The sequence below is a fragment of the Nyctibius grandis genome, chromosome 17, assembly GCF_013368605.1.
Source record: "Nyctibius grandis isolate bNycGra1 chromosome 17, bNycGra1.pri, whole genome shotgun sequence".
Classification (NCBI taxonomy): Eukaryota; Metazoa; Chordata; class Aves; order Nyctibiiformes; family Nyctibiidae; genus Nyctibius; species Nyctibius grandis.
The window spans coordinates 11906335-11934210 of record NC_090674.1 but is presented as its reverse complement, the minus strand read 5'-3'; the positions used below and the strand labels follow the sequence as shown (position 1 = coordinate 11934210).

General features: G+C 67.3%; 3 protein-coding genes across 3 annotated transcripts; all 3 read left to right on the top strand.

The window, feature by feature from the left end:
- The first annotated feature begins 54 nt into the window (after positions 1-54).
- Positions 55-11858, top strand: IGSF9 (immunoglobulin superfamily member 9). The gene is given in 21 exon segments (XM_068415260.1): positions 55-416; positions 680-871; positions 4581-4733; positions 4857-5008; positions 5176-5356; positions 5516-5657; positions 5859-6004; positions 6197-6339; positions 6414-6554; positions 6661-6741; positions 6743-6778; positions 7081-7231; positions 7381-7504; positions 7599-7774; positions 7895-8145; positions 8336-8420; positions 8876-9046; positions 9281-9326; positions 9707-11065; positions 11371-11516; positions 11655-11858. Coding segments are annotated over 21 exon segments (4074 nt in total). The 5' UTR covers positions 55-358; the 3' UTR covers positions 11795-11858.
- Positions 11859-14167: 2309 nt separating this feature from the next.
- On the top strand, positions 14168-17575 carry TAGLN2 (transgelin 2). Its single transcript, XM_068415310.1, has 5 exons — positions 14168-14257; positions 16394-16589; positions 16664-16838; positions 16918-17020; positions 17100-17575. The coding sequence occupies exons 2-5, from the start codon at positions 16410-16412 to the stop codon at positions 17239-17241; spliced, it is 600 nt and encodes a 199-aa protein (XP_068271411.1). The 5' UTR covers positions 14168-14257; positions 16394-16409; the 3' UTR covers positions 17242-17575.
- Positions 17576-18157: 582 nt separating this feature from the next.
- On the top strand, positions 18158-27151 carry CFAP45 (cilia and flagella associated protein 45). The gene is made up of 12 exons (XM_068415272.1): positions 18158-18186; positions 18332-18442; positions 21319-21455; positions 23461-23602; positions 24280-24444; positions 24692-24870; positions 25099-25228; positions 25530-25676; positions 25753-25866; positions 26140-26333; positions 26548-26772; positions 26974-27151. Exons 1-12 carry the CDS (start codon positions 18184-18186, stop codon positions 27095-27097), a joined length of 1671 nt encoding a protein of 556 aa, XP_068271373.1. The 5' UTR covers positions 18158-18183; the 3' UTR covers positions 27098-27151.
- The last annotated feature ends 725 nt before the right edge of the window (positions 27152-27876 follow it).

The window sequence follows — 27876 nt, the reverse complement described above, 5'->3', positions numbered from 1 at the left end:
AGCCGAGCCGGGCCTGCGGAGCGGCGGGACGCGGAGCCGCCAGCGCCCCGGGGCCGGTGCGCCGCGGGCAGCCCGGCCGTGCCCACCGGTCCGTGGGCCCTGAGGCACCGGCCCCGGAGACCCCGCGCCGGCCCCTGGTAACGAGCTGCCGGCCCCTGGTAACGAGCTGCCGGCCCCTGGTAACGAGCTGCCGGCCCCTAGTGACGAGCTGCCGGCCCCTGGTAACGAGCTGCCGGCCCCTGGTAACGAGCTGCCGGCCCCTGGTGACCAGCTGCTGGCCCCCGGCCGCCCGCTGCCGCTCGGCCCCCGCCGCCCGCCCCGGGCCGCCGCGGGAGCCGCCGGAGGGGGGACCTGGGCTATGCGGTGGTGGCTGCTCGCCGCCGTCCTCAGCCTGCTCGCCGGCGCCGGCGTTGAGGGTAAGGGGCCGCCGCGGCGGAGGGGCCGGGCTGGGGCGGGGGCCTAGGGCTGAGGCGGGGGCGGCCGCGCTGCCGGCGGGGCCGGTCCGGCCGGTGCCGGGCCCCTGGGACGCCGATGGCGGCGGGGACAGCGCACGTGGTGCCGCTCGCGGGGCCGGGGGGCTGGTGCCGCCGCTGGGAAGGGGTCCGCGGGGTGGGGGGTCGGGGCCGGGCAGGGTCCCGTCCCGCTGGCGGGGCTCACCCTTCCCGGCGTGGTCCCGCAGGCAGCGGCCAGAGCGAGCCCAGGGCCGTGGTGGGGCGAGTCGGGGAGAGCACGGTGCTGGGCTGCGACCTCCTGGACGCCCACGGGGCCCGTCCTCCCCTCTACGTGATCGAGTGGGTCCGCTTCGGCTTCGTCCTCCCCATCTTCATCAAGTTCGGGCTCTACTCGCCGCGGGTGGACCCGGAGTACGTCGGTAAGTCCCGTGGCCGGGCTGCGGCGGTGGCGGGCAGTTGTGGAGTCCTGGGGGGCCCTCCTGGCCCCAGCCCCCGGGCTGGGCTGGTCCAGGGCAGCACACGAGGCCGACTGGGCTGGCTGCGGTGTCCCACGTCCCCGCTCTCCTTGGCTGGGCCCCAGCTGAGGGCTGCTCCTGTCAGGCTGCATTAATCACGCTCCCGGGGCTGTGGGGAAGCACGGGGCTCTTCCTCTGGCCCTGGGTGGCAGGAGGGGACGTTGTGGGGCCAGGGAGGTCCCCACAGCAGAGGAGAGTCCCCTCTTTGTGCAGCAGCTGCAGGGATGGCTGGAGTAGGAGGCACAGGGGACGTGGATACCCAGCTCGCAGGGGAGATGCAGCCCCTGGCCAGCTTGGCAGCAGGAGGGATCCGTGCCGGGGTGGAGAAGCTCCCTAGGCGGGCGGCACCCAGCACGCTAGCCATTGCTCCCATCACCGTGGTCTCTGGCTGCTGGGGCCTCCCCCAGCACCACCCGCTTGGGAACAGGACAGGCGAGCGCCCACCTGCCTGCACCCAGGCTGGAGCATCATGGCACTGCCTGCCACACTGCCCTGGCTCTCCCGTCCGGTCTGCTGTGCCGGACCAGGGCCGGCGACAGTGGGGTGCCCCGTGTCAGGGACTGCGGACGCCCGGGTGCTGCCACGCCGCCTGCCACACTGCCCTGGCTCTCCCGTCCGGTCTGCTGTGCCGGACCAGGGCCGGCGACAGTGGGGTGCCCCGTGTCAGGGACTGCGGACGCCCGGGTGCTGCCACGCCGCCACCTCGGCCCATGCGGGTTGCCTGAAGGTTGCGCCTGGGGAGGGGATTTTGGCGAAGCTGCTAATTGGCAGTGCTGGGCTGGCTGGGATTTGAGCAAAGCTGCGCTGGGGAAGGGCTGCGGCGTGGGAGGCGGGTATTCTCCTCTTTACGGGATGTTTGAAGTGAAGCAGTGGCAGACCGAGAGGGATCCCTGCGAGCATGCAGGTGAAGGCAACAGGAGCGTCCCTGGAGGACGGGGAAGCTGGTTGGTGTTTAGGGCTGAGCCCAGCCCCGACAGCCTGTGACACCGAAATCCTCCCTCCGGTCCTCCCATGGGACTGCGTAGCGACGGCTGGAGCGCTGGATCGTGCTAGGTCAGGAGCCTGCCCCCGCCACCGAAACCGGCCCTTGCCTAAAAAATGCATGGCAGGCTGAGGTTTCCAGCCAAGCCAGCTCCTGCCAGGGACAGAGAGGTCTGTCTCTTCCTGGGCTGTGCAGGAGCCCGATTTTTGGGGCACACCTCGGCCTCTCCCCGCTGCCAGCCTGTGCCTGGAGCCACCTTTGCACTGCAGCCCACCCCGAGCTGGCTCTGTGTGACCGGTGGTGACAACAAACCCTCCAGTGATGACCAGGCACCTGCTTTCCCAGGAGGCCCGGGCTGGGTTCCTGTTACCTGAGCCTGGCACCGCAGGGCCCCTCGGCTGCCGGAGCTCGGGTTACCCCGAAAGGGCCCGGCAGCGTCCTGCCTGTGCTGCCTTCAGCCCTCCCCCTGGTCCCTGCTGCCAGCACGGCCCTGGGGGGCTGTGGGATCAGCGCTGGGGGGGTTGTGCTGAGGGAAGGGGGCTGGCGGCTGTAATAAGGGCGAGGTGGGTGGGCAGGGGGGCTGGTGGCTGTCACCATGGCAGCTGGGCAGCTTGGTTTTAATCCTCTGGGGGCTGGGAAGGGATGGAGGGAAGGGCAGGGGCCGTGGGCACAGGGTAGGGGTGAGGGCAGCCCCTCCTTTCCAGCCCTTCCCAGGCAGAGCAGCTCAGGTGTCAACCAGAGGGACCAGCCAGCCCCTGCTGTCATCTGTGTCCCTCATGGGGTGATTTCAGGAGTCCTGGGGACTGGCTGGGCTGCAGCCATCTCCGTGAGAGCCCCTTGGGTCGCTTGGGAGAACGGGGCCAGCTCTCCCCCAGGTGCCGCTGTCCCCCACAGCGTCATGGGCCACTGTCCCCTGCCATCGGCTGGCCTGGAGCGGGGCTGGTGGTCCCTGGCCTGGCTGCCTGCTCAGGCACCCCGTGTCAGCAGCAGCCGCGGGGCTGGGGCTGCAGCCCCCTTTGTGTCCCCCTGAATGGCGGTTGCCAGGCGCTGGGGGATGCTGGTCCGGAGAGCAGCGGCGGTTTTGTTATCTGCCGAGTGGTGGAAGAGGAGGAGGGGGCTGGGGCCAGCACGGGGATTAGGGGGAGGCGGGGGGCATCCCCGAGGCACTCTGATCCTTCCAAAGGGACCTTTGTTCAGCAGCCTGCTGCTCCCGCTCAGCCCCTGGCAGCTGCAGGCAGGGATGGGGCTTCCCAGAGCTGCCGTGCGGGGTCAGTGTGAGAGCAGCCACGGGAGGGAGGACCCTTTGTCCCACGCGTGTTTTGCCGTGGCTCCCATCCCGCTCGCTGCTTCTGCCACTGCCCTCGTCTTCGAGGTTTGCCTGTAGTGTTGCTTCATGCTCCGAGTGAGGGATGCTGCCGGAGGCACCCAGTAGATCCATCTGTGGCCAAGTCCCCTGCCGCGGGAGACGCTGTGGGTCTGGGTTGGAGCTGGCCAGGGGGAGAAGCAGGAGGGGTGGGAGACGTGGTGGGTGGCTGGAAGAAGCTCCGAGCGCTGTGGGGAAGGGTTTGCGTGTGTCTGTGCTGCCCCAGCACTCGCCGTGCGATCCTGTCCCTCAGCCACCCAGCCTTTGTGCCCAAACCAGCCTGCCCAGGTCCCACCTCTGCTCCTCCTTCTCCTCCCAGGCTCCTCGGGCAGGATGCAGCCTCGTGCTGCCGGTAGCACCTGCAAGGTGCCGGCCTGGGTGGCGTGTGGGGACCGCCTGTGGCACCGAGCTCCTGGGCAGAGCTGACGGGGGCATTGGCAAAACTCGCTTTGTGGGAACGCTTCAGGAAGCTGCTGGTCCCGGGGAGCTCTGGGCTGTCAACGGGAGCATCTTGGGCCGCTCCAGCACCAGGAGCTGCTTGCAGTGCTGCCACCGTCCTGGCCATGGCCCTGCCACGGTGCTGGGAGCGAGGCCACCCCGGGCAATGGCACACCTGGGGCTAAACCCGCATCCCAGGCCTGGAGCAGCTCTCCGGGCTGTGGGTGCCTGCAGTGGGGTGGGGGCACGCAGCCCTGGGGGGTGCCGGGGCAGTGGGTGCGCTGCCTGTGCCCCCTGCTCGGGGCTGAGCCAGTTGCCTGCGGCACACCTGAGCCGATTATGGCTCTGATAATAGCCCGGGGGATTACAGGGCTGCGCGTGCTATCGCTTTGCGCCCTTACCCTTCTCCTCGTCAAAGAGGCCGTGGGCCGCAGGGCTGCTGCCGCTCGGGGTGGGGGCCCTGCGGTCCAGGAGAGCCCCCCACCGCCGTACCCCTCCAGAGGCCCGTAGTGCTTGTCCCTGCAAGGCAGGTGAGGGGTTCGCCTGACCCTCCTGTGCTGTGGGGACAGGATGGTGTGGGGGTGCCTGGGGCTTAGCAGGGCTCCTTGGGGCGAGATGGCCGGGGGGGCTCTGGGGGAAAGGGTGGCCGAGGAAGGGTCTGGCCCTGCTGCTGCCAAGCGGAGCAGTCGTCCCCGCTCCTGGGGAAGCCGTTGAGCCTGTGGCGGGGGCGAGTGCTGCGTGGGCAGGTGGCCCAGGGCTGTGGGTGGCCCGGGGCCGTGGCTGTCCCCGCGCTGGCAGCGCTGGCTGTGACGGCCACTTCTGGCACACAGGTCGCGTGCGGATCGAGGAAGGCGCCTCGCTGCGCATCGACCTCCTGCGTGCCGAGGACCAGGGCTGGTATGAATGCCGCGTACTCTTCCTCGACCAGCACAGCACCGACACTGACTTTCAGAACGGCACCTGGATCCACCTCACTGTCAACGGTACCGGCTGATCCCACCCGCTGCCCAGCACCAGCCGAGATCTCTCAGGGCTGGGACTGGATCCACTGGTCTTCACATAGTTGAGCTGGAGCTGGGGGTGAGGGTCTGGACTTGTCTTTACAGCACCCCCCACCTTCCTGGAGACCCCCCCTGCATTTGTGGAGGTGCGGGACCGGGATGTGCTGAGCCTTACCTGCACGGCTGTCGGCAACCCCCAGCCTGTTGTCATCTGGGAGAGGAGCGACCTGGCTGTCCAGAGCGGGGACACAGTGCAGGTGAGGACGACAAACTACCGGTTGTCCCCCCGTGATGTGTCCCCCACCTCGGCCAGGGTCTCGTGGGCAGCCAGGCATGCAGGGTAATGCGGCTCTGCTTGGCTGGAGAGCGGGCGCCCATCCCCACCGTGGTGGCACCCACCTCCTGCCACCGGCCCTGCCCACAGCACCATGTTCCTGAGAGTGTTGCATCCCTTGGTGGCCATGCCACGCGCCCGGTGCCGTGGCAGGTGAGGAACGGGACACTGAGCATCGCCGTGGTGGAGCGCGCCAGCGCGGGCACCTACACCTGCCATGCTTCCAGCAAGGAGGGCACCATCACCCACACCACCCGCGTCCTCGTGCAGGGTAGGAGCAGGCGCCCTCCTGGCTCTGGCCATGTGGGCACGGAGGGAGCAGTGTCGCGGGGGTGGGCTTTGGGGCATGTGTGGGTATGATGGGCTTTGGGAGCAGCTGGGGCTGTCCCCTGTCCCCAGCCCTCACTGTCCCCTCTGCCCCACACTGCAGGGCCACCCATCATCGTGGTGCCACCCCAGAATGTCACCGTCAACATCTCCCAAGATGCATTTCTGGCATGCCAGGCTGAGGCATACCCGGGAAACCTCACCTACACCTGGTTCCAGGGCAGCAGCAATGTCTTCCACCTCAGGTACGGTGAGGATGGGGATGGCACCACGGTGGCTGCAGGCTCCTGCCGGCGGTGCGGGGGCCAGCGGGCTGCTGTGGCCCTGCAGAACCTGGATCTGAGCGTGGTGGGCTGGCTGGGTGCGTGGTGGGGGGTTCGCTCATCCCAGGGCGGTGGAGACGGTTCCAGCCGTGCCGCTCACCACTACCCTCCCCTTCCCTGCAGCCACCTCCGGGCTCGGGTCCGCATCCTGGTGGACGGGAGCCTCTTGCTCCAGCGAACGACCCCAGACGACGCTGGCAGATACACCTGCATCCCCAGCAACGGGCTGTGGAAGCCGCCTTCCGCCTCGGCCTTCGTCACGGTGCTGTGTAAGGGCCCCGCAGCCCCCTGCCAGCCCGGGCTACGCTGTCACCGGCTCCGCTCACAGACGGGCCCTGCTGGGGCAGCGGGGGGGGGTCCCCCCAGGTCGTGGTGGGAAGCGGGTGCCCCTTCAGCTGCCACGGGGACCGCAGCCCCCGGCCGCCCTCACGCAGGCCCCGGTGCCCTGTTTGCCCTCGCAGATCCGGCGCAGGTGACCGCAATGCTCCCAGAGACCCCCCTGCCCAAGGGGATGCGGGGTGTGATCCGCTGCCCCACCAGGGCCAACCCCCCTCTGCTCTCCGTCAGCTGGACGAGGGACGGGCACCCGCTGGAGCTGGACAAGGTGCCGCAGCTTGCGCCCTCCCCTGCCCTCCCACCCCCCGAGCCCCTCGTCCTGACCCACGCCCCCCTCTCCAGCTCCCTGGCTGGTCCCTCAGACCAGACGGCTCCATCGTCATCGCGACGGGGAACGACGACGTGCTGGGGGTGTACACGTGCACCCCGTACAACAGCTACGGCACCGCTGGCGCGTCCCAGCCCACGCGCGTCCTGCTGAAGGTGAGGCAGGCGGTGGGCGCGCTCCCACCCCCTGTACCGAGCAGCCTCAACTGCCGCGTGCCCGTCGCCTGCCACTGACCCTGCACCGTGTGCGCCTGCCTTCCAGGACCCCCCCAGCTTCACGGTGCGCCCCAAGGAGGAATACTTCCAGGAGGTGGGCCGGGAGCTGGTGATCCACTGCGCCGCTCGTGGGGACCCCCCCCCCAACTGTCACCTGGCTGAAGGTAGGAGCTGCTGCTCCAGGGAACCAGCTGAGCCCTCCTGGGGGCGGATGCTGCTTTGGGCCTCTGGGGCATCGCGCTAGGGCGGTTCCTGTGTCCGTGCCCCCACAGATGCTACAGGGTCACATCTCCTGGTTCCTGCAGGAGAAGGGGCTCAGGGCACTTTGCTTGTGTTGCCCTCTAAGAAACCAGGGCAAAATCCCGCCCCTCGGTTCCTAAACCAGCCCCAGGGAGGTGGGTCGTGCTGGCTGTCCCAGCCCTGGGTGGGGGGTGGGTGGTTGCCCACCGTCAGCGTGTCCGTGCAGGTGGGCGGCGCGGGGAAGAGCAGCGCGCAGGTGGATGGAAACAGCAGCCTCATCTTCCGCCCACTCGTCAAGGAGCAGCACGGGGTCTGGGAGTGCACAGCCACCAACCAGGTGGCCAGTGTCAGCGCCGCCACCTACGTCCACGTGCTGGGTGAGTCGCCTGGTGGGCAGGTGCCGTGGGTGCTGGGCCGCCCTGGGGTGGACAACACCAGCCTCCCTGTGCTGGGATGGAAACGCCCCTGCACGGCTGTTGTCTGAGCCACCCGCTCTGACAGCTCTTCTCTCTGCTTCCCCCACCAGGTACCAGTCCTCACGCTGTCACCAACGTCTCTGTGCTCCCGCTCCTGCTGGCAGCCAACGTCTCCTGGGAGCCGGGGTTTGACGGGGGTTATTTCCAGCGGTTCACCGTCTGGTACACACCACTGTGAGTCCCCGGGGGCCGGGGCTGGTGTCCCACGCGCCCCTTCCTCCCCACCTGGGCCCTCAGTGCTGGACTCGCAGGTCCTACATCTCCTCAGGGTGAAGCATCCGCCCCGGGCCCATCGTGACTGGGTGTCACTCTCGGTGCCGGTGGGGGCTCAGCACCTCGTGGTGGAGAATCTGCAGCCAGACACGAGCTACCAGTTCAGCGTCCTGGCCCAGAACAAGCTGGGCAGCGGCCCCTTCAGCCAGATCGTCACCTCCATGCCCAGAGGTAAGAGGGGGCCCGTGTGCTCCCCAGAGCAGCCCCCGTCCCCCCAGAGCCCTCGAGCACGTAGGAGGCTCCAGTTTCTGCCCTGCTGTCCCCTCACACCAGCATCCCCTTTCTCCTCAGGCTTCCCAGTGACCACAGTGCCTCCGGAGCCACCGGCCATGACCGTGCGCATCTTCCTGTCCCCGCCACAGGCTCTGACGGCCAACGAGACTGTGCGCGGGGTCCTGCTGCAGTGGCAGCCCCCGGCTCAGTCCTCGGTGGCCCTGGGCGGCTACGCGCTGGAGCTGCGGCAGGGCAAGGGCGGCTGGGAGGTGCTGGACCGCTCCATCCCCAGCACGAAGACCCAGCTCCTGGTGCCAGGACTCATCAAGGTGGGAAGGTCACCGGGTGCCCCCTCTCTTGGGGGGATGCAGCAAGGGAGGGGGTCAGATCTCCTGTGTCGTTGCCACCCAGAGCTGGGGCTTCTGGCGATGCCGCGGAGCTGCTCGGCTCTACAGCTGTGCGGGCTGAGGCTTGGCTGGCCACCGTGCCAACGAGGCTGATGGCCCCCTGCTCCCCCAGGATGCCTTCTACGAGTTCCGACTGGTGGCCTTTGCTGGAAGCTACATCAGCAATCCCAGCAACACGGTGAACGTCTCTACGGCAGGTAAGGCCTGGGCTGCCACCCGCTTGCTCTTCCTGCCCTGGGGACAGAAACCGGAGGTATAAAGTGCCTGGCGTCGTCTAGGACCTTCCCAAACATAAACCCCTTCACGCTGTTCCCACCCCCAAGTGTCTCTGCTGCTAGACCAGGGCACACAGCGCCCAGAGCAGGACCCCCAAAGCTGACGCTGTGGGAACACCCATCTCCATGTGCGGATCTGGTGTGACTTCAGTCTCACGGGCCTGGCAGGAGAGCTCTGCGCAGAGCATCCCTGCTCCCGGTTGCTGGCACGGCAGAGGGAACGGGGTCCGTGCCAAGGCAGGGCAGCCCCAAGGGACGAGAGACAAGGCTTTGCTGTTTGTTCCTGTGGTGCTGGTGACATGAGGGAGGCTGTGCCCGCTGTGCTGGCGTGCCCCGTGGGTAACGGAGCCTCTGACAGGGTCTCCTGTCTGGCCCAGGCATGGAGGTGTATCCGTCTCGCACCCAGCTGCCCGAGCTCCTGCCACAGCCGGTGCTGGCCGGGGTCATCGGGGGGATCTGCTTCCTCAGCGTGGCCGTCATCTTCAGCACCATGGCTGCCTGCATCATGAACCGCCGGCGTGCCGCACGCCTCCAGAAGCGAAGGCAAGGTAGGAGCCGGCTGGCCGGGCGCAGGCGCTGGGATCCCGGGGCTCCTGGAAAGCTCGAAGCGCTGTGTGCCGGGCGGCAGGAGCCGGTGCCTGGGGAGGGGACAGGCCAGCGTGGGGCTGGGGGGGCTCACCAGGGGTGATAGTGGGGCTGAGTGGGTGCTGCCGCCTCATCATCATCATCATCACTTTGTGTTGCTCATCATGTGATCCCCTTGTGTTCTCATGACCTTCCAGATCCACCACTCGTCTTCTCCCCCAGCAAGAAGCTTCCACTTCCACAGTAAGTCACGCCATGCCACGCTCCCTCCCCGTCCCCCTCCCTCCCTGTCTTGCTGCGCTCCCCATCGTTCACTCACTGCTGGCCGGGGGCAGAGGGACAGGACGGGGGGCAGCTGGACCCCCCCATCACTGTGGGCTGAGGGCTGGCACAAAGGGGGTGTAAGGAGCAGGGTGCTGTGGGACAGGGCTCCCCGGGGCATGCTGCTCTCTGCTCCGGGGAGTGTTGGCTGAAGAAGGGATCAGAAAGCTGAGCGCGCAGGAGCAGGTCTGCGAGGCAGCGGTGCAGTCACCGTCCCTCCTGCCGCAGGCCCAGCCCTGGGGCAGCCGGACAAGCCTGGAGCCAGGGCAGCGGTGCTGCAGCAGCTCCCTTCTTCCCTGCAGCAATTCTCGTGGCTCTGGTAGCCCAGACAGCACCGTGAAGCTGAAGCTGCAGCCATCTGCCTGCCGGAGCCTGCGCCGGACGCTGCTGTGGGGCGAGAAGGCCGGCACCAGCCTGGGTCTGAGCATCGCCGGGGCTGGTTCCCAGTACGCCGTGAACGAGAGCAACGTCGGGGAGCACGTGCCCCTGGAGCGGATCTCCCGCGGCCCCGACGGGCGCTTCGTGGTGGAGACTGACACACAGCCGCAGGAGAGCGGCTTCGGGGCGCTGCCCTACGCTGGGCCGGAGCCGTGCCCCCTGCGGGACCCCCCGGGGCCACAGCCCGAAGGCCTCCAGCGTCCCGCAGAGGAGGAGCCCGTCTGCCACAAGGGGGTCTCGCTGCGCCCCCGGCCCGCGGGGCAGGCCCCCCGGGGAGCCCGGGCCACCGGCTGCCACCAGGGCCACTACTTTGGCTACGGCAGCAGCAGCCCCGTGGACGAGGCCGCCGCGTTGTGCATCGTCGACGTCAGCCCCGTGGCCTCCACCGCGACTCTGCCTTACAGCACCGTGGAGGAGCTGTGCGACAGCCCTGGCAGCGCCGGGCTGTGCCAGGGCACCGCCAGCACCCTCTGGGACTCGCTGCCCCTCGAGAGCTCCCCGCAGCCACCACTTGGCCCCCCAGCCTGCCCCAGCCGTGGGTGCAGCCAGCAGCCGGCCCCAAGCGGGATCCTCCAGTACCTGAGCCTGCCCTTCTTCAAGGAGATGTGTGTTGACGGCGACTGGCCACCCCCGGAGGAGCCGGACGAGCCCAGCCGTGCCAGCGGCCAGCCCGAGCCCCCCACCAGCCCCCCAACCACCCCGCCAGGAGCTGGGGGCTCCCTGCAGCGCGTGGGGCAGACCCTGTGCCCAGACTGCATTGACACGTGTGCCAACGCCGCCTGCCCCCCAGCCACCGCTTTCCTGAAGCCCCCCAGGCTGCCGGTGGGTCCTGCCAAGGCCTCGCTGCCCGGCACCGCTGCCTGGCCCGGCTCCCCCAGCCCCGGGGCCAGCCTGCGGCCCCCCACCCAGCCGGCTCACCGCCTCCTCGCCGGCGCTGGCAGGACGGAGGCTGTGCCCTCGGCTGGCACCATGGAGCCCAGCTCGGCACCGGGCAGGCTGCCGGATCCGCCACCCCTGGAGCAACTGCCGCGGGGCAGTTTGACCAGCCAGAGCAGCGGCCGAGGCAGCGCCTCCTTCCTGCGGCCCCCCTCGCTGGCACCGTCCCTGGGGGGCACCTGCCTGGGCACCCCCCTGGGGGACGGGGGTGGCTGGCACAGCGGAGGCTCAGCGGTGGAGGAGGGCAGGGCAAGGATGGACCCAGCCCCCGGCGGCACGGGGAAGAGGTGAGCCACAGGCGGACACCGGGGATGGGCCAGCTCAGGCCGGGGCAGCTCTCAGCTTGTCCTACAGGGCTTGGCCTGAGTCTCCGGGTGCTGAGCCGCCCCGCTGCCTCCCAGCCCCTGTGGCACCCCCCCTACTGCTCCCTGGGGACACCCCGCTGTGGGGTCCCCACCGTCGCTGCCCCTGGGGACCCCCCAGCTCTCCCCACAGCATCCCTGCCTGCCCTCACACCTGCTGCCTCCTTCCCCATGTCCCCACAGCCCCCGGGGTACCTGTGTGGGGACTGTCCTGACGCCTGTCCCCACAGGAGGAACACCTCAGTGGACGAGAACTATGAGTGGGATACGGAGTTCGCCCTGGAGTCGGACATCCTCGAGGCGCTGCAGCTCTACCGCAGCGGGGGCCCAGCGCGGCCCCTCTCCACCATTGCCCTGCATGACCTGGAGCGGCAGAGTGAGTGCTGGACCCCCCGACCACCGCGGCCCTGCGGGGCTGTCCCCACCCTTCTCAGGCTGAGGTGGTAGGGAAAGGGGGTGGCAGGGCCCTCTGGCCCCCACCTCCCCGGGGGTGACGCTGCCTGTCTCCCCGCAGAGCCCAGCGGCGGCTCCTCCCTGGTGAGCTCGATGTCGGCGGAGACGTTGGCGGCAGCGGGCGGCCCCCCGGAGCGCGGCACGGCCCCGGGACCCCGCGGGTGCTGCGCCGAGCGCTTAGAGCTGGCCACGCTGCTCTAGGGACCCCCGGGACCCCTGGTGTGGGGACAAGGGTGTCGGGGTGGAATAAAAAGGCGTGAGAGCAGCACCAGCTCGTGTGTGGCAGGGGGACAGACACCCGCCACCCCCCCAGCCCCGGCGCACCCACCACCCACGGTCCCTCCAGGGTTATGCCACCCCCTCCCCTACCTCCCCCGTGCCGGTGCTTCCTGCACCCCTGTGGGGGGTAGCCCCCCCCATCAACCCCCCCCCTCTGTGTCCCATCTCCTAATCCCGCTGCATCCCTCACCCCTCCCCGCTGCCCCCCCCCATCCTCTCAGTCCCCATGCTTGGCGCAGGCTTCCCTCCTCGTGTCCCCCCCACCCCGGTCCCGGTGCCCCCCCAGCCCCCTCCCTGCCCGGTGCCCCCTCCCTGCCCGGTGCCCCCCCAGCCCCCTCCCTGCCCGGTGCCCCCCCGGTCCCGGTGTCCCCCCCCCCTCGCTGGGCTGCGGGCGGGGTCTGGCGGCGGCGCCGCGCGGGGCGGGCGGGGCCTGCGCGCCCCGTTCCCTTACATGGCCATGCCGCGGGGCCGCGTCACGGGGGGCGGGGCCCGGAGCGCATACGTCATCCTCCGTTCCGGGGTTCTCTCCTGGGCGCTCCCACGGGTCATGTCGGGTCGCCCCCGTGTCCCCCACCATGTATCACCCCCGTCTGTCCCCTCCATCCCCCCGTGTCCCTCCCTCTGTCCCCCCGGACCTGCCCTGCGTCACATCGTTACCCCGGTCCTGCCCTGTGTCCCTGTGGTCCCTGCATGTCACCCCACGTCCCCTTCATGAGCCCCAGTCCTGTCCCCCAGGTCCCCCCCCCCGTGTCCCCTAGGGCTCCTGCCTGTGTCACCCCCGCTGCATTCCCCGAGCATCCTGCCCTGTACCACTCCCTCACCTCCGTATCAGCCCCAGCCCTGTCCCCTGGGGTCCTGTCCCTGTGCCACTCCCCTGGGTCCTGCCCTGTGCCACCCTGGCCCTGTGCCCTGGAGCTCTGGCCCCCTTGTTGCCCCCAGGGGTCCTGTCTGCAAATCACCCTCTCTTACCCCCCGACTCCCCTGGCCGAGTCCTTTCAGGATCCTGCCCCTGCATCACCCTTTCCCTGATCTCTGTGTCACGCCCATGGGACCTGTCCCCCTGTATCATCTCCCTGCTGCTCTCTGTGTCACCCTGGGCCTCCCCTACCATGGGTCCTGCCCCCCTGTGTCACCCTTAAAGCTGTTCCCCTGGGTCCTGCTACTGTGCCACCCTTATTCTGTCACCCCTAACCCTACCCCTATTCCTGCACCCTCATGTCACACCTTGACCCCTCTATGTCACCCATGTCCCATGGGTCACCCCAGTACCCTTGGTCATGTGCCACCCCCTGCCCTGGTCCCCTCATCTGCGTGTCCCCCAGCCATGCACCTATGTCACCGAAGCCACAGGAAACCCCACTGGAAATCCCTGGGGGACACCCGCAACCCGGGGAGGGGGCATGGGGGAAGCACAGGGACAACACACAACCCGCCACGTGTCACCCATGGGTGCAGGAGGGACACTGGCCACCGCAGTGGGGGCACTCAGGCCAGTCCCCACCAAGACGGTGTCCTCGCAACCGAGCTCCCGAGGAGGGTGGCAGCTCAGCCAGCTCAGGGGGTGGGTGCTGAGCCCAGGCCAGACTTTGGGTGCTGAGGGGTGGGTGGGGTCGTGGGGACGCTGCCGGAAGCAGATGGTGGCTTCGGGCCGAGGTTTTGTTTGTTGTTTTGGTTGCGCTTCCCATGGAGACGGGACTTGTGCAAGCGCCATCGTGCCTCCCTGCGCTGCCAGGGACACCGTGGGTGCTGGGGACACTGTCCCTGCAGGGCCTGCTGCCCCCCAAGCTCTCCCCCTGCCACCATGGCCAGGCCCTGGTGGTCTCCACCACGGCAGGGCTCTGACACCCACCACCATGTCCCCTGCCAGCATAGTGACTGTGACCCCTGCTACCACAGCTGAGCCCTGTCACTGTCACAGCCTTGTCCCCTGCTGCCACCATGCCGGGCTCTGTCTCCACCATGGTCACCACAGCCCCCACATCCCCCTGCCACTGCAGTCCCTGTCCCCACCCAACCCCTGATGTCCCTTGGAACACTATGGCCACCCTGTCCCCACCACAGCCACTCTGTCCCCTGCCACCACAGCCACCCTCACCTCGGCCACCACGGCCATCCTGTCCCCACCGCAACCCCGGTGTCCCCCTGCCACCACCGCTGCCCTGTCCCCACACAGCCCCGTGCCCCCCCCCCCATCCCGCCCGGCCCGGAGCCCCCTCCCCGCGGGGCCGCCCGGGGCGCGGTGGCGGCGCGGCCCCGGACAGGCGGACCCGCCCCGGGGGCGGGCGGTACCGGGCCGCCCCCGGCCGCGCTGACATCAGCCGTGAAAAGGGCGCGGGCGGCGGCATCCGCCACTGCCGCCCCGGGACCGCGGGATCGGCGCCGCAGGTAGGGAGGGGCGTGGGCGGCAGGCACCGGGCGGCAGGTGGGGACGGGACCGGGACGGGGACCGGGGTGGAGATGGAGATGCGGACGGGGACGAGACCGGGATGGAGAGGGGGACGGGGACGGGACCGGCCACTCTGCCCTAAAATGGCCGGGGCCGCGCTGTCCCGGGGGCCCGGAGCGAGACCGGGACCGGGACCGGACCCCCGGGCCGTCCCCGCCCTGCCGCGGTAACGGCCCCGGGCAGGGCCGGGCGCGGCGCCCACGGAGCCGCCGAGACACGCGGCCGCGCCCGGGAAGCGGGACCCGGGACCGGGGTGCGGCTTCCGGCGCCGCCGCTCCGGGCGCCCCGGGGGCGCGGTCGCTCGGAGCCGCCACGGCGGCCCCGCTGCTCCGCTGCGCCTTGCCCGAGCCGCGGTCCCCTCCCCGCTACCCCGGGGGTCTGTGGGGACCCAGGGTGGCTGTGCCCTGGGCAGGGTCCCCTCCCTGCTGCCCTTAGGGTGTCCTGGGAGTCCCCAGGGCTGGCTGGGGTCCCCTCCCTGCTGGGACTGTGGGGATCTATGGGGTCTGCAGGGTGGCCTTGTCCCAGCTGGGCTGGGTATAGTCCCCTCCTTGCTGGTCCCAGGAGATCTGTGGGACACCCAGGGTATCTCTGGGGACCCCAGGGTGGCTGCATCCCAATTGGGATCCTCTCCCTGCTGCGCCCGGGATGCCTGGAGGGTCCCCAGGTTGGCCATGTCCCAGCCGACCTGGGAAGGGTCCCCTCCCCGCTACCCCCAGGGCTGCTATGGGGTGTCCGCATGGCGGTGTCGCAGCTGGGCTGGGTCCGGCCCTCCCCTCCCCTCCCGTCTGGGCAAGCCCCAGCTGTGTCGGGAAATCAGCCCTATCTGCAACAATTTCAGCTCCTCTTTGTTTCCCAACTGGCTTGGCCCCTGGCCGGGCGCTCCCCGCGCCCCGGGGAAGCAGCTTCCTCCCCGTGGGAGCTGCCCGTGCCCCATCCCTCGCCCTGGGGAGGCCCACGGTGGCCGATGGCTTTGGGGGGATGCCCGGCCAGCCCGGGGCAGTCTGTGGTCACAGGGTGGCTGTGGTGCTGCGGCTTCACGCGGCCGCCCCGCGACCGCTGCCGGCTTCCCCAGGGCTCGGGGTGGTTTTTTCCTCCTGTCCCGATGAGCCGGGGTGGCTGCTCCCAGTGGCAGGAGCCCCGAGCCTGAAGCCAGGCGTGTGAGGAGGTCGAGCTCTGTCCCAAACTGAGCCCGGTCCCCTAGGCGTGGGCTGGGATGGCCAAGGCCGGCAACTGCCACGCGTCCCCAGCTGGGACACGGGCACCGAGACTGGCAGGGGCACCTGCACCCCTGGGGGGGAGCAGCACATGCTCCTGCTCCTGCGTGCCAGGGGTGCAGGGCTGGGCGTTGCTGGTGGGCAGAGGGGGTCCAGAGCACCCCAGGGCTTGGAGCACCCTGGCTGCATGATAGGGCAGCGCTGGTCCGATCAGGTCCCCTTGTACAACCTCCGTCCTCCCCAGCGTGGGTGGCACCGCTCCTGCGGCACCTTGGCAAGGGCAGTGCCTGGCCGTGGGCCCCACTGGCTCCCCTGCTGGGGTGGGGGCACCGCTGCCGGCAGCCCCGGGCCCCGCGCTCCCGAGCCGGTCCCGGATCTGGCACCTGGCCCGAGCAAACGGGTGAGCTTCGCAAACAAGCTCCGACCGGCAGCGAGCGCCTGCCAAGTCTGCGCGCGCTTGGCAGGGCTGAGCCGTGGGGACGGGGATGCTTGGGGCAGGGGGTCCGGCCCTGGCACAGAGGGGCTGCGGTGCTGCCCACCCTGCCTGGGGTCGAATTGTCCCGTCGCCCTCAGGTGGACACGGACCCAGCACCCACTCCTGGCCGGCTGGGCAGGAAGCGGGCAGGGCAGGGCAGCGCCCGGGCAGCGCCTGGCACGGGCGATAAGGCTCTGTGCCGGACGTCCAGGCAGCCTGTCCGGGCAGGATGGGGCTCTGCCACGCTGCTGGGGAGCAGCTGCTGCGCCTGCTGTCACCCGCTGTCCCCGAGGGGCTCCACCACACCGTGGTCACAGGGCCACGTCCATCCCGTGCCGGATGCCCCAGTGCCACTGGAGCTGCTGACGGGGGTCCGATCTCTGCAGACCCCCTGCCGTCAGCATGGCAAACCGGGGACCGTCGTATGGCCTCAGCCGGGAAGTGCAGCAGAAGATCGACCGGCAGTATGACCCCGAGCTGGAGCAGATCCTGGTGCGGTGGATCCTGGCACAGTGCGGCGGGGACGTTGGGCAGCCGGCGCCCGGCAGGGACGGCTTCCAGCAGTGGCTGAAGGACGGCACCGTGAGTACCCCCGGGGCCAGCCGGGGCGGGGGGCCGCCGCACCGCGCACTGACCCCCGGCTGCCTCCTGGCCAGGTGCTGTGCCGGCTCATCAACAGCCTGCACCCGCGGGGCCAGGGGCCGGTGGCCAAGATCCAGGCGTCCGCCATGGCCTTCAAGCAGATGGAGCAGATCTCTCAGTTCCTGCAGGCAGCCGAGCGCTACGGCATCGCCGCCACCGACATCTTCCAGACCGTCGACCTCTGGGAGGGTGAGTGGCTGGGTAGGCGCGGGGGGCCGGGCCAGGGCCGGGGACAGGGACAGAGCCGAGCCTGCCTGGGGCCTTGCAGGGAAGAACATGGCGTGTGTGCAGAGGACCCTGATGAACCTGGGCAGCCTGGCCGTGGCCAAGGGCGACGGGCTCTTCGTGGGAGACCCCAACTGGTTCCCCAAGTAGGTGGTGGGTGCTGGGTGGGGGGTGATGCCAGGCTGTGGGGTCCCGCGGGGACGCTGACACCCGCTGTGCCCGCAGGAAGTCGCAGGAGAACCGGCGCGTCTTCTCCGAGGACAAGCTGAAGGAGGGCCAGAGCGTCATCGGGCTGCAGATGGGCACCAACCGGGGCGCCTCGCAGGCTGGCATGACGGGCTACGGCATGCCCCGCCAGATCCTCTGAGCGCCTCCCCCCCCCCCGCGCCCAGCCGGGCCCCCCCCGGGCCCTGCCTGTGAGGGGCCCCCCCGGGGCCAGACCCCAAACTGCCTTAACACCCCCCCACCGCGGACCAGCCGGCTGCCCCAGCCCGGGCGCCCGCCTCCCTTCCAGTATTTCTGGGACCAAAGTCTTTTTGTATTATTATTATTCATCTGGGCGTGGGGGGGGCCCTGCTGTGCTGGCTCCCCCGCCGCTGCGCCCACATCCCCCCCAGTGCCTTGGGGGCTGCAGTGCCCCCCCCGGCCCCACCGCTGTGCTGGGGGGGGCCCCCCCACGCCCCAATAAACGGCTCCTCTTATTTCCAGGCCTGGGCGGTCATGAGGGGGGGGGGAAGGGGGGGGGCCTGGGGTGGAGGGGGGAAATGAGGCCCCAGGGTGAGGGGAGACCCGGGGGTGGTTGAGGGGACCCCAGCCTGGGGGTGCAGGGACCCCCCGGCCTCGCACCGCGGCATGGCGGCAGGCGGGGCACGGGGAGGGGCGGGGCCGGCGGGGCGGGGCGGGGCTTGAGGGGCGGGGCCTGGGCTGATGGGGCGGGGCCTGGGCTGATGGGCGGGGCTGGGGAGGCGGGGACAAGGGCTAAGGGGCGGGGCCTGAGGGCGAGGCTGGGCGGGGCCCGCCCGTGCGCACGCGCGCGCGCCTCGGCTGTGGGCGTGCAGGCAGGTGCGCGCGCGGCCGGTGTGAACGCGCGTGAGCCCGCGGGTGTGCGCGGGGGGGTGTGCCCGGGCACGCGCGCGGCCCGCACGCAGCCCCCGCGTGCACCGACCCGCGCGTGAGCACACGCGCCCCCCGCGCTCCCCCCACCATAGAGCGCCCTCGGCCCCGCCCCCGTGCGCGCGCGCGGCGTTGCCGGGGGAGCGGCGGGACGGCGTTGCCATGGCGACGGGCGGCGGCCGCCGCGCGGAGCGGGATGGTGAGCGCGGCCTGTGCCGGTGCGCCGGGCCTGGCCCCCCCTGCCCGGTCCCCCGGTTCCCCGGTCCTTCCTCCCCGCTTCCCCCGGCGCCTCCTCCCCGGGTCCCCCCCGCCGCAGCCCGTTCACGGCCCCTCTCCCCCCGCAGCCCACCAACATCCCCGCACGCCCCGGCCGTGCCCCCAGCCAGCCCCGCAGCCGGTACCGGCGGAGGCGCCAGAGCACCGCGGTGGATGAGATGCTGTTCAGAGAGAGCCGGGTAAGGAGCTGGGATACCGGGGGGCACCACCGGCTGCCTGCCCCCTGCGCCGGGCAAGGCCAGGGTGGGGGTCGGGGTGGCTGGGACCTCACCAGGCCGGAGCCAGCCCCGGCCCACCTGGGGCACCGTGGTGCTGGGGTCCTGCCCGGTGATCCTCAGCCCTGGCTCAGGCACCCTCCAGGCAGGGAGATCCCGGTGCCTCGGCCCGTCGCACCTCTTCTGCCGGGCCTCATCCTGCCCTGCTCGCACTGGCTCACTCACCGGAGGCTCCTTTCCACCGTAGTGCCCCCATGGTCCCTGTGTTCCAGACCTCCTGGGTCCTGCCACGTCTGCGCCCTTAATTCCTTGCCCCGCTGTGGGCACCCAATGTTCAGTTCCTTCTGGGAGGGTTCCAAGGCCACCAGACCAGGGGCTGCGTGTGCCTCTGGTCCTCCTTGGTGCCACGTGCTTCCACTTTTCACAGGGTAATTAGTTAATTAGTGAGACAAAGGAGGCTCAGGAGGTGGGACACCCCATAAAGGAGGGGAGCCAGCGTTGTGGGGTCTGTATGTTAGACAGCGGTTATTTCATGTGGGAGACAGAGAGAGTCCTTGGAGCAGGGGCTGGAAGCTTCCAGAGCAGCTCGTTGCCAACATATTTAGACTTTCAGCGGGGAGCTACGAAATCAGTCCCCTTGGAGACGAGGCAGAATTACAGCAGGTCTCTGACCTCCTGGCCGGATGCCCTGGCCATTGAGAGAGGAGATAAACAGAGATCAACAGCTCTTTCCTCTCGGTCTTGTAAGGAAAAGTCTCGCTTCCTCCACGCTCGTCCCTTGGCTGTCCCCAGCTGCTGCAGGAGAGCCCAGGGCAGAGCTGCAGCCCTTTTCACTGAGGTGGATGATGGCATTTTCCAGGCAAGGGTGATGTTTTGGACATCCTTCCCCCACTGCTGCTCCCCCCGCCTCCTTTATCGGCTCTCCCCATGGCAGGTTGGGTTTACGGCTGCAGCCGTTGGCTCTCCCCACCCTTCGTGTCATCTTTGACACAGATGGAGGTACACGGGCCAGGCTGGACGCCGCTGGAGTTTGGCCTGTCTCACGCTCGCTGTCTCTTAGGCTGATGAAACGTTGTGGGTATCTCCAGCGGGCGGCCGGCTGCCGCACGGGGACCGCGCTGTGTCCGGGCACTTGTCCCTCCGCGGGGGTGTGTGGTTGTGGCTGTAATTTCCTCTCCTGGGTCTTATCGCTTGAAACAAATCTGTCTGAACAGACTTGCCAAAACCCTTTGGCTTTTCGGAGAAGAGGAAGGAAGCGTGTAGTGAAGATTACCTCTGCTCCCCAACTGGCGGCTGCGCGGACAGTTTGCCTCGTGGGGCAGGAGGCTGGGAGCGCTCCCGGCAAGCGACCTGCTCTGGGGCTGCCGGGTCCGTGTGCCTTGGACGCCCTTCGAGCCGAGGAGCCCTGGGCAGGTTTACGATCTGTTATCTCGGAGGCCTTCAAGGCAGTTAGATAAATATGTCGTAATGCACATATGGGTGTTAATTGAATCCCCTGAGATTAATCCAGGTCTAGTCCAAGGAGTTCTCCTGGCTTTGGGGACAACGTGCGGGCTGGCTGCAGTGAATAACACTATTATCTTTGTTTGCATGGGTGTTTCAGTGACAAACCCTTTAATTCAACAGCTCGCACCTGGGGCCTGTGGTGGCTGGGAAGCTGCTCCGGTATCTGCTGTGCTGGGCTGCGGGAGAGTCCGTGGCTTGGGGTCACCAGACCCGCAAAATGGAAATATTGCCAGCAGCAAGTTCCCAGGGAACCACTCAGCGCCCGGCCGGCTGTTGGCTTTGTTCCAGCAGTCGCTTAGGATTTTAAAGCTGAACTAGTAAATAGAAGTACGAGGGAAACCACACATCTGTGTGTACCTTAGATTAGCTCTTGCGGTTCCCTGACCTGGGTGAGGATTTCACCAGGACGCCTGCGCCGTGGTTGGGCTCGGGGAAGCGGCCCTGGGCTTGGGAATCCCGACCTCACACCGGAGGCTGGCCCTGCCGGGCTCAGGTCCCCTGGCCGGGGACCGTCCCGCTCGGTGCTGGAGGTTTGCTCTGCAGACCGGCCCCTGCTCTGACACTGCTGCGTCCCGGGGGGCTGCCAGCGGCCCCAGTGGGGACCCCGGGGTGGTCGGGGCACCTGTTCCTGCCTGTCGGAGACCCTGCGGGCCTGATCGGCGGTTCGTGTGGGTGGACCCACGCATGTTCAGGACATTCCCCGGCTGCTCCCACCCCTCCAGGGCACCCAGCGCCCACCCTGCCCGGGGGTGTGGAGCGGGGTCCCCGAGTCACCACGCTGCCCGGGGACACTTCACTAGGTGGCAGCCTCGGCTCGAGCAAAGGGACCAGCACCAGCCCTGGCTGTACTGGGAGGACTGTTTTCTGCCCAGTGCCGTTCGCAGACTGGTCTGCAAGGCCAGACCTCGAGCTGTCCCCACTTGCCCCTCCCCAGGACCCCCCTGCCAGCCCCCAGCGAGTTTGGGTCAGTCTGGGTTGGTTTTTCCCGAGTCCATGGGGCTCAGCAGGACACGGGTGCCAGTGGCCACAGGTGAGCGGGGCAGGGGCAACTGCCATCAGCTCAAGGTAGCCGAGATGATGCTTGAGCGTGTGTGAGGTCTGGCCCCAAGCAAACAGCTGTCAGCTCATAGTTCACTTCAGATCTGAGTGAGAACCTTCCCATGCCCAGACTTCACTGGTCTTGGTGGTGCGAGAGGGTGTTTGTCAGCGTCCCGAGCTCAGGGCAACCTGCGGCCTCTCGTGCCCAGAACACCTCTGTGCCCAGGAGCTGGGGGCAGGAGCTGGGCGCGGGGCGGTGGCAGGAAAGCTGTGGGAAACACCGTCCTTTCTTTCAGAGCCTGCAGCAGTCACGCTCTGGCAGCCCCATCGTGATCCTTCAGGATGTGCAGACTGCCTCGAAAGCGTCGCCCGCCGGCAGGCACAAGCCCGAGACCATCCGTCTCATCACCAAGGACTTCGTCCGTGACCTTGTGTAAGTCTGTGCGCGAGTGGCAGCTCTGAGGATCTTTCGGGAGCCCTGCGTGTCTGTCACAGCACCGTCTCGGTGCGTGGAGCTTGTCCCACCGTTTGCCAGGACATCACAGGGGAGGAGGGACGGGCAGCAGCGCTCCGATATGCCTGGCTCAGGCAGCAGTGGAGCCGGCAAGCGCTGAGTGTTTTACAGAGTCACTGAACCATCACAAGAACAATTAAAAAGCAACATAAAACCTTCTCAGCAGCCAGAAAAGCTCCTTCTGGGCTGAACAGCCCCCCATCAGGTATCGAACGCTGCCTCCCGCGCCCTGATACCGAAAAGCCCCATGTGAGAAAGGCAGCGGAGCGTCGCCTGCAGCCCCTGCGCACCGGGAGCTGTGTGTTTCTCTACAGGGATGGTTTATAAGCAAGGCTGAACTGTAAGAACCCTGGCGCTAATTACTACACCTCGTTAAAAGCCTGCAGCACATAGACGAGAATAGGGCCATTATCCCGGCCAGCTCCAATTTAACCTCATTTTGACCTCCCTAAATTTTCCTTGTAGTTGTCGCTCGGTGTGAGGTTCATCTTTGCTTCCTGTTTTGAACCTCTGTGTAATGCTCTTACACCCCGCAAAACGTGACACCCGCCCCGCGGATGGGTCGGGTTTGGGTTTGGTGGAGAGTGAAATGGCACAGAGGCGCTGGGTCAGGCTCTCGAGGCTGGTACCTGGTTTTATACATTCACGTTCTTATTTGACCCTGCTGCTGGAGCCGAGGACCAATTTGCAGGTGTGTCGCACGGCCGCAGCTGCAGCTGAGGCTGATGGAAACTGTTTGTGCTGGTTTAATTCCTGAAAATCAGGCCCTGGACATCCCAGGCTGGTCACCCAAACACTGGGACGACTAAAGCAGTGGCCACTGTGTCATTACATTTATTAGTGCCGTTGTGACCATTAGCCATTCTTTAAAGCGTCCTGGAATCCGATGCCGTGATGCAGCTCTCGAATGGTCATTATGCAGGTATCTGTTCATATTCACAAGGGTGGATGAAAGGTGACACACAGTAATAATGAGTAAATTCTTAGTCCTGAACATCTTCAAAGTGCTGTATGCTTTTGGTTAATATACGCTCCTACGCCACACACGTCACCATGGTATCTGAGTAATACAAAGAGTAATTAACTCCTTACAACTCCCCTGGAAAACAGCCCCATATTATTATCCACATTTTTACAAGTGGGGAAATGGGGGCACCAGGAGCTTCGGTGATTTCCTCTAAACCACAGCGTGAGTCACAGGCAGAGTTCGTGGCTCTGCCGAGCCGTGGTGAGCTGGAGGGACACCTGCCAGCGCTGGGAGGGGAGAGGGTGCTCCGCGTTTGGGCAGCGCAGTGCTCCCTCGTCTTGTGCCGGGTGGATTCCCGGGGCAGCGGAGCCAAAGCCGGGCTGTGCTGTGTGGATCTGGAGCCGGAGCAGGCTGAGTGTCATTAAACAGAGTGAAAAGGCAGCTTCTGCTCCCCAAAATCTGTCCCCACAGAACAGAGGTTTTGATCCAGCACACAGGAGCAGCGACAGTCAGTCTGGGGCAGGGATGGGCAGCTTGTCCTGATGGAAAAGGGGTCAGGGCAGTGGTCAGAATTTTCCCAAACGAGAGCTGGGAAAGTCAAGTTGGACTGAAATACTTCCAGCATTTTTCATTGGGGCTGACTAGGCCCATGCTGAATGTTTTGGGGCTTTCCCAGGAGGCCCCTGGCCACCCCGCTGAGCGTCCTGTCCCCCGTGCATGACAGCGTGGTGCCGCTTTCACTGCGCTTTCTGTTTCTTCCTTCCCCCCGACCGGGAGAGCCGGGTCCCCGCAGCTCAGGCGCTTCCTGCATTGCTCTGCGGTGACTCCTGCCGCCCCCGGCGTGGGCAGCCGGGCAGGTCCCACGGCCGGGCAGGGGGTCAGCGGGGCAGGGAACGAGGGGAGCTGTCAGAGACCCCGTGCCACTGACCGCGCTCTCTCTGTGCCCCGTGCTGCCAGCGTCCCTGTGCAGAACCCGGCAGCAGCCCTCGTCATCAGGCAGGAGAATTTCCAGCGCATCGCAGAGGCAGCTCGAGTCCTGACGAAGGAGGAGCGTGAGGCCAAGCTGGCAGCCCTCAAAGCGCAGAAGGAAGCGGTTCTTGTAGGCATTTACCCTCCTGCCCCTTCTTTCCCTGCTTGCTGAAGGTCTCGGGCTGCGGGTGGAGGTGGATGCGCCCAGGTAGAGCCAACCTCGTGGGTCAGAGACGCCAGCTGGGGCTGTCCCCGGAGCTCTGCTTGGGGGCCACCACCTTCGTCCCTCTTTCACCCACGTTTTGGTGCGCCCATCGCTGCCGGGGCAGTGAGCAGGGGAGGCAGCACGGCTGGGTGTCTCGGGTCTCCTCTGACCCCCAGCCCAGCGAGGGCTGTGCAGGATCCCTGGGTTTGCCCAGTCCATGGGTGGGGAAGCAATCCCACGCTGGTTGTACCCAGCGATCCCACGCTGGTTGCTTCCCCAGATGACCCCGGAAGCTGTGACAAAGCCTCTGTGCTGCATTTCTGCCACCCTGCAAAGGGAGTGGGGTCTCTCCTCACTAGGGGTGTGGGAAGGGACTACCTGGCCCCTGTGCCATGGCTGGAGGAGCCTGAGCTGCCCCTTGGCTCTGTGCTGGGGACATGGTGCGGTCGAGCGTGCCCCTCGTGAGCCGGGCTGCCCCACAGCACCCCCAGGCAGGCTCAGCCCCGCAGGGCTGCCCCGGGAGGGCGACCGGCTTTCGGCAGCCCTGCCTGTCCCCTCGGGAGCCCTGCCTGTCCCCTCAGCAGCCCTGCCTGTCCCCTCAGGAGGCAGCCAGTGAACGCATGGCCAAGGAAAGGGCCGTCCTGCAGCAGGAGATGGGGAAGCTGAGCGAGCTGGAGGAGGAGGCACGGGAGCGGGCCCAGAACCTGCTGCAGCGGGCAGGCAGGATGCGCTTGGAGCAGGAAGACGAGATCAAGGAGTTGAGCGAGGTAGGGTCGGGGGCCCCTCGCGTCACCCAGCACCGCAGGACCTTCTGCAGGTGTCAAGACCTGCTCAGACAGGCTGCCGAGAGCCCCCGTGAGCTTCACCCAGCCACTCTACACCTAAACCCTGCTCTACTTGTCGCTACCCAGAGTCTTCCTCTCCTTCCCTTTTCCCCCTCCTCATCTGTGTGTCTGTCCCTGCTGCCGCTGCCAAGTCTGGCTCGGAGACCAGGGAGACCTTTTGTCCCCACAGCTGATCCTCGGTGCCAAGTGCCACATGATCCGTGACACGCAGATCCTCGAGAAGCAGCTCATCGCGAAAGAGCTGGAGGAAGAAGAGAAGCGCCTGGCCAAGATGATGGAGGTGGAGAGGGACAAGGCCAACAAGATGCAGGAGGAACTGGAGCGCAGGAGGAAGCAGGAGCTGATCAGGTTTGCAAAAGGGTCCCTCTTCCCCGCGGAGGCATCTGTCCTCTTCCCAGAGGATGCAGGAGCTGGGATAACCTACAGCTGCCGGCTTCACCCCGCAGCACGTCTCCCAGTCACAGTGACTGGGACGGGCAGCACGAGGCAGCAGACACACCACCCGATGTCCGTGCCGGCATTTCTGCTCCTGGGAGTGGGACGGAGCCGGAGGGAAACCTTCCACTCTCTTTCCAGAGGGAGGCAGGAGCTTGTGAAGCAGATCCAGCAGAACGCGGAGGAGCGGGCTTTGAGAGCCGAGCAACGGGACCGCGAGACGCAGGAGCTGCTGGAGCACTTGGAGCAGCTGAAGATGAAGGACCTGAAGGTGCGACCAGTGATCTGCCGGGGAGCAGGGGGGGGCGGGAGTTAGATTTTTCACCCTGTTGGAGGGGTGACCCAGTGCTGGGCAAGTCAGACTTGGCACGTGGAGACAACAGCCAGCAGAATTAAAGCTCTGGTCTCTTGGGGAAGTTGAGGCATCCTGAGAAAGTGGCCCAAGCCACTGAGCCCTCCCTCGCCCCGAGCGTGCTGGTGGGCCCCCAGGCAGGCACACGGGGGGAGCGGAGGGAGCGCTCTGTGCTGCAGCACTTGCCCTGTCACCCTCGCACCCTCTGCACCATTTTCAGGACTTGGAGCAGAGACAGGAGCAACAGAAGAAAATCCAGGCTGAGATTAAACGTGTCAACGATGAGAACCAGCGGCGCAAGGAGGAGCAGCGGGAGCAGGAGAGGATGGCAGACGAACGGGTGCTCGAGTACCAGAGGCAGAAAATGGTAACAGAGCTGAGCGTGTGTTCAGCGGGCAGCAGCGGTGCTGCGGGGAGCTGCCACGAGGCTCTGTCCCATGCAGGAGCGTGAGGCCAAGTTCGAAGCTGAGCAGGAAAGAATCCGTTTGGAGAAGGAGAAGGAGACGGCACGCTTGAGGGCCATGCAAGAGAGGGCCCGGGACCACAAGGCAGAGCAGGTGAGCGGCTTGCTGACACGCGATGTGCTCCCGTGCTGGCGCACTCACCACCTTCCTCGTCACCACCCCAGCAAAGCGGAGGCTCCCCTGGATGTGGTGGGTCTGCTGGGGCGTTGCAGGTGTGGACCAGCACCTGGAGCCAGGTGACGTCCTGGAGCAGTGCTGGCCGTGGCACTGAGAGAGAGGCAAAGCCACGGTCAAGCGCTTCCGTACCTGCCCAACGAGGGACGCCCTCCACGAGCCTCTGGTGTCACCGCTGTCCCCCTTCGGCAGGACGCGCTGAGGGCCAAGCGCAGCCAAGAGGCGGCCGAGCGCGAGTGGCGGCGCAAGGAGAAGGAGACAGCGCGGAGGAAGGCCGAGCTGGAGCAGATGCTGAAGCGGACCCGCCTGGAGCAGATGGCCCAGCGCGAGCACAGCATGGCCGTGCAGGTGCAGCAGGACCGCGACGAGTTCGAGAGGATCCTCAGGTGAGAGGGACGGTGCTGGGAGCTCGCTGGCGAGATGGCCAGGCTCTGCCTTGCGAAATGGGGCCGAGGGATGGGTGACGTAGTGGCAGGGGGGCTGCCAGCGACAAGTCAGCACAGCCGGTGGCTCTGGTGCTGGCTGAGGCCCCACGGGCAGGTTATTGGCATGTGCAGGGGCTGGAGTGGGGCCCTTCATCTGCCCCGAGCTCTCCCGCAGGGCGCAGCGGGAGCAGATGGAGAAGGAGAAGGCAGAGGAAGCGCGGAAGGCAGGTCTGCGGCTCGCCCACGCTAACGATGTCCGGTGCCAGATGAGGGAGCGTCAGCAGCAGCTGGCGCAGGAGCGGGTGGCCGCCTTCGAGGAGTGCCAGCGGCTGCAGGAGGAGGCTCGCCAGCGCAGCCAGCGCATCACCCAGCTCAAGCAGCAGAAGATGCAGGAGCTCAGGTGATGTGCTGCCAGCAGCTGCCTACTTCCCTGGGTCCCTGCATGTCCCCAGGTCCTTCCCAGCTTCCCATCATCTCCTGACCCCTGGGCCACCTCACGGGGTCCTTTGCATCCTCATCAAACAGGATCCGCTCCAGGGCCACATCCCAAAGCCTGGCTCCGGTGTAGCACAGGGTGCCTGATGGTTTCTTTCCTCTGCAGAGCCTCCGGCATCCCCGAGAAGTACTGTGCCCAGGTGGAGCGGAGGGTTCTGAGCCGAGCGAATGCAGCCCCTGGCCAGGCTCAGCCCCGTGAGGAGCGGAGCTCCGGTTCCCCAGCGACTTAGGGGTTTCCATTTTCTTAGGCTGATTTTTCTATGAACAGAAACGTTTATGGAGTAGACAGTGTCTTTCGTCCTTCTCTCACTTTGGGTTTGTGGGCCAGGAGCTGCCCTTAGGGCTGAAGTAGCCCAAAGGCTCATTGTCTGACCTGCCCCACTCCTGGGACAGAAGTCACCCCTTGCCCGTCTCCCCGCATCCACTGGGACAGAGCTGTCAGAGGTGGCCGGTGTCCTTGGAGGGGCAGGAGCGTCCCCAGGCCCTCAGCACAGCTCAGTGTCAGCACGGAAGCAGCTCAGAGCAGGGTGGGTATTCCCAGCTCAGGTGGGGTCCCCATGAGCCAGGCGGGCTCTTCTCCACGCACACAGCCCTGGCCCTGGCTGCCCGCAACTGCATCAAACCTGGCACTGCCACCTTCTCACCGAGGTGTCACCTCCAGGCCCTGCGGCAGTGGCCTTCTTTAGGGGCAAAGCAAAGAGACCGGAGCATGATGTAAACATTTGAAATCAATTTGGATAGGGACTGGCAGCTTCAGAGTGCCAGAATCCCGCAGGAGTGGCTCTGATTAATTGTCAGAGCAGCTGAAAAATAAGGAGAGCTGGCAAAGGCGAGACTGCCCAGGGCAGGGGGACGGCTCGGAGGACGCTGCTGTGAGCCCTGAGCCTCCTCCGGGCTGGGCAAATAGGGAGGATGAAACGCTGCAGCCTATTCTTCTCCGTTCCCTGTCTCTTTAGCTTCTGTGTGTCCCCGTGTCGTGATGGAGCCCGGTAACGTGGGGCTGCGCGGT

What these genes read in the sequence shown, in the direction of transcription:
- CFAP45 (XM_068415272.1), top strand. An exon ending in CGCAGAAGGAAGCGGTTCTT is followed by an intron (nt 23,603 to 24,279) that starts GTAGGCATTTAC and finishes CTGTCCCCTCAG; the next exon opens with GAGGCAGCCAGTGAACGCAT. An exon ending in AGATCAAGGAGTTGAGCGAG is followed by an intron (nt 24,445 to 24,691) that starts GTAGGGTCGGGG and finishes TTGTCCCCACAG; the next exon opens with CTGATCCTCGGTGCCAAGTG.
- TAGLN2 (XM_068415310.1), top strand. Translation starts at nt 16,410, where the DNA reads ATGGCAAACCGGGGACCGTCGTATGGCCTCAGCCGGGAAGTGCAGCAG. An exon ending in AGTGGCTGAAGGACGGCACC is followed by an intron (nt 16,590 to 16,663) that starts GTGAGTACCCCC and finishes CCTCCTGGCCAG; the next exon opens with GTGCTGTGCCGGCTCATCAA. An exon ending in GACCGTCGACCTCTGGGAGG is followed by an intron (nt 16,839 to 16,917) that starts GTGAGTGGCTGG and finishes GGGGCCTTGCAG; the next exon opens with GGAAGAACATGGCGTGTGTG.